Below are 2500 nucleotides of genomic sequence, written 5' to 3'. Positions count from 1 at the left end.
TCTCTCTCTCTCTCTCGTTCCCATTCTCTACTGGTCTGGTTCATCGAGAGAGAGAGAGGGGGGTATATATTTCTCTCCTCATCCTCTTTTATAAGCAAGAAAGGGACGGAAATAGGAATAAACAGTAAAAAATAAGGTAGTTGAAATATGGTACGGTTAGATCGGCATTTGAACCTTCCGCCATTCCTTCCTCTCCCCCCTCAAGAATGTGTTATCTCAGGGTCACAAAGCGGATATTAAAACTCAAATATTTCCCAACTAAACTATTTTCAGACCTTGTGATGACTTAGAGAAGGTGTAATGATGAGAATGTTTAGTATTTCTATGTTTTATAGCGTCGTAAATGAGTGTATTGGTGTAATTTAAGGGTTTGAACTGGCAAAACGTCCTGAGATAAAATCGGGAATTCAATGTTTTGCTTCGGGTTTTAGGAATAGATTAATTTATGTAATATACACTTTTTCAAAATAACCAAAGTAAGAAAACGTATATAAAAGTAAATTAAACCAAAATAAGGAGATATATCAAACGGAGACACTAAAATAGCTAAATGCGACATACAGACATGCGTGGTTTAGGGCTTATTTATATCTGAAATCATGTAATATATATCAAAAAGCAATATAATGTAGGAAAAACCTCACTAAACAAGGCCAGGAGAGGTAAAAGGATAAGTAGAGAGTGTGGGCAACGTAGCCAGATTGTCGTACTCAGCCTCCTCTGTTTGCCATTTTCCGACACAAAACCTGACTCCTCGACCCCAATAACTGCCTTCATATATAGTTACCGTTAAAATGGTTTATTATTGGTGTGTTTTGGCAATAGCTGTGGCTCAGAAACCGGTAAATATGAGGCTCTGAGTACGATAATCTGGCAACGGAGAGTGTGGGGGCCGCGGGAGGGCTCGGGCGGCCGTCAACACAAACCCTCGGCGGCGGTGATCGATGGCGGCGGCCTCGTCCGTTTTGACCGCTCACCACTGACGCCCGGCCCGACCCCATGACCTCCAAGGTGACCACAGGGGCGTGGGGCTCCGGGGGGTGGCTACAGGGGGCGGGGAGGGGGGAGGGGGGCGCCGGGGGTAAAGGTCAGGATTTGGTTTTTGGGTTTGGAATATTTTGGGAATAGTGGCGGGGGGCGGCGACCCCTGCCCGGCACACCAGGGGCTATTTCCGGGCCCCTGCATGCACTGCTCTAACGCTAACACTAACAATTGACTTGCGAAAAATAAAAGGGGGTCGTGGGGGGCAAAGCTCCTCATTAGGGGGGTCGAGGGGGGCAAAGCTTCTCATTAGGGGGGTCGTGGGGGGCAAAGCTCCTCATGAGGGAGGTCGTGGGGGGCAAAGCTCCTCATTAGGGGGGTCGTGGGGGGCAAAGCTCCTCATTAGGGGGGTCGTGGGGGGCAAAGCTTCTCAGTAGAGAAGTGGGGGCAAGCTCTCATTAGGGGGTCGTGGGGGCAAAGCTCCTCATTAGAGGGGTCGTGGGGGGCAAAGCTCCTCATTAGGGGGGTCATGGGGGGCGATGTCTTCTCCGTCAATGGGACTCCCCTTTGGCCTAAAAGCATGGATGACCCTTGCAGATTAACCTGTACCCTGCCCCATGCTACCCTGACCCCCTGCCTGGCCTGCTCACCCTCCCTGCTGGGCCCTGCTGAGTGTTACTGAGGCACACACACACACACACTCACACTCCCTGGTGGTGGAAGTACACAGTCAGCTCTCCCTCCCTGCCCTTCTTGCTTTACTTGCTGTGGTTAGTGTGCTGGCCTGGTGCTGAGTCTGGAGTGTGGTGGTCCCTGCCAGCGGTGGTGTGTGTGTCCTGGGGTGCAGGGTGGCGTGGCCTGTCTTAGTGTTGGTGATACAGGCACCTCAGGGCAGCAGGAGGTGTCAGGTGAGGCATGGGTGGCCTGCTTCCAGCCTAAAGCCCTGCAGGTCCTCGGCTGTGACTGCGGCTTCCTTCTCCTGGAGTGGTTTAGAACATAAGAACATAGCGAGACTGCATGAGGCCAAGTTGCCTACACAGGTTAGTTAGGCTGTCGGACCACGGCCTCCAGAGCCCTGCCAGTGGTAGATGCGATCAGCTGTTTTAAGTATGTCATTCTGTCCTACAATCAGACCTCACCAAGCTTCAGGAGTGGAACAAAAAGTGGCTGCTATAATTGAATGAAGAAAAATGTAAAGTCCTGCACCTTGGGAGGGGATATCCAGCACACCAATACCACATGGGAAACACTCCACTATCCACCACAGAGACAGATGGGTACCTTGCAGTATGTTAGGTTGAGTTTCTGTTAATCTAAAATCGCTAGGTTACCATGCACTAGGTTGACCCGTCCGCTACGATTGGCATGGATTTTGCCTTCACTGGTACCCTGGTAATATACACTCCCAGGTCTTTCTCTACCTCTGTGGTGGATAGTGGAGTGTTTCCCATGTGGTATTGGTGTGCTGGATATCCCCTCCCAAGGTGCAGGAGTTTACATTTTTCTTCATTGAATTGT

At 50.3% G+C, this 2500-nt stretch overlaps 1 protein-coding gene across 1 annotated transcript in view; it reads left to right on the top strand.

Moving 5' to 3' along the window:
* The first annotated feature begins 869 nt into the window (after positions 1-869).
* Positions 870-2500, top strand: part of LOC127006449 (protein ENL-like) — an 8033-nt gene continuing 6402 nt past the window's right edge. Inside the window, exon 1 of the mRNA XM_050876400.1 lies at positions 870-1011. Within this exon, the coding sequence (XP_050732357.1) occupies positions 1000-1011 (12 nt within the window). The 5' untranslated portion in view covers positions 870-999. The remainder of the gene's footprint in view (positions 1012-2500) is intronic.

This window comes from Eriocheir sinensis, chromosome 32 (genome assembly GCF_024679095.1).
Source record: "Eriocheir sinensis breed Jianghai 21 chromosome 32, ASM2467909v1, whole genome shotgun sequence".
Classification (NCBI taxonomy): domain Eukaryota; kingdom Metazoa; phylum Arthropoda; class Malacostraca; order Decapoda; family Varunidae; genus Eriocheir; species Eriocheir sinensis.
This window is presented reverse-complemented; position numbering and strand designations above follow the sequence as displayed.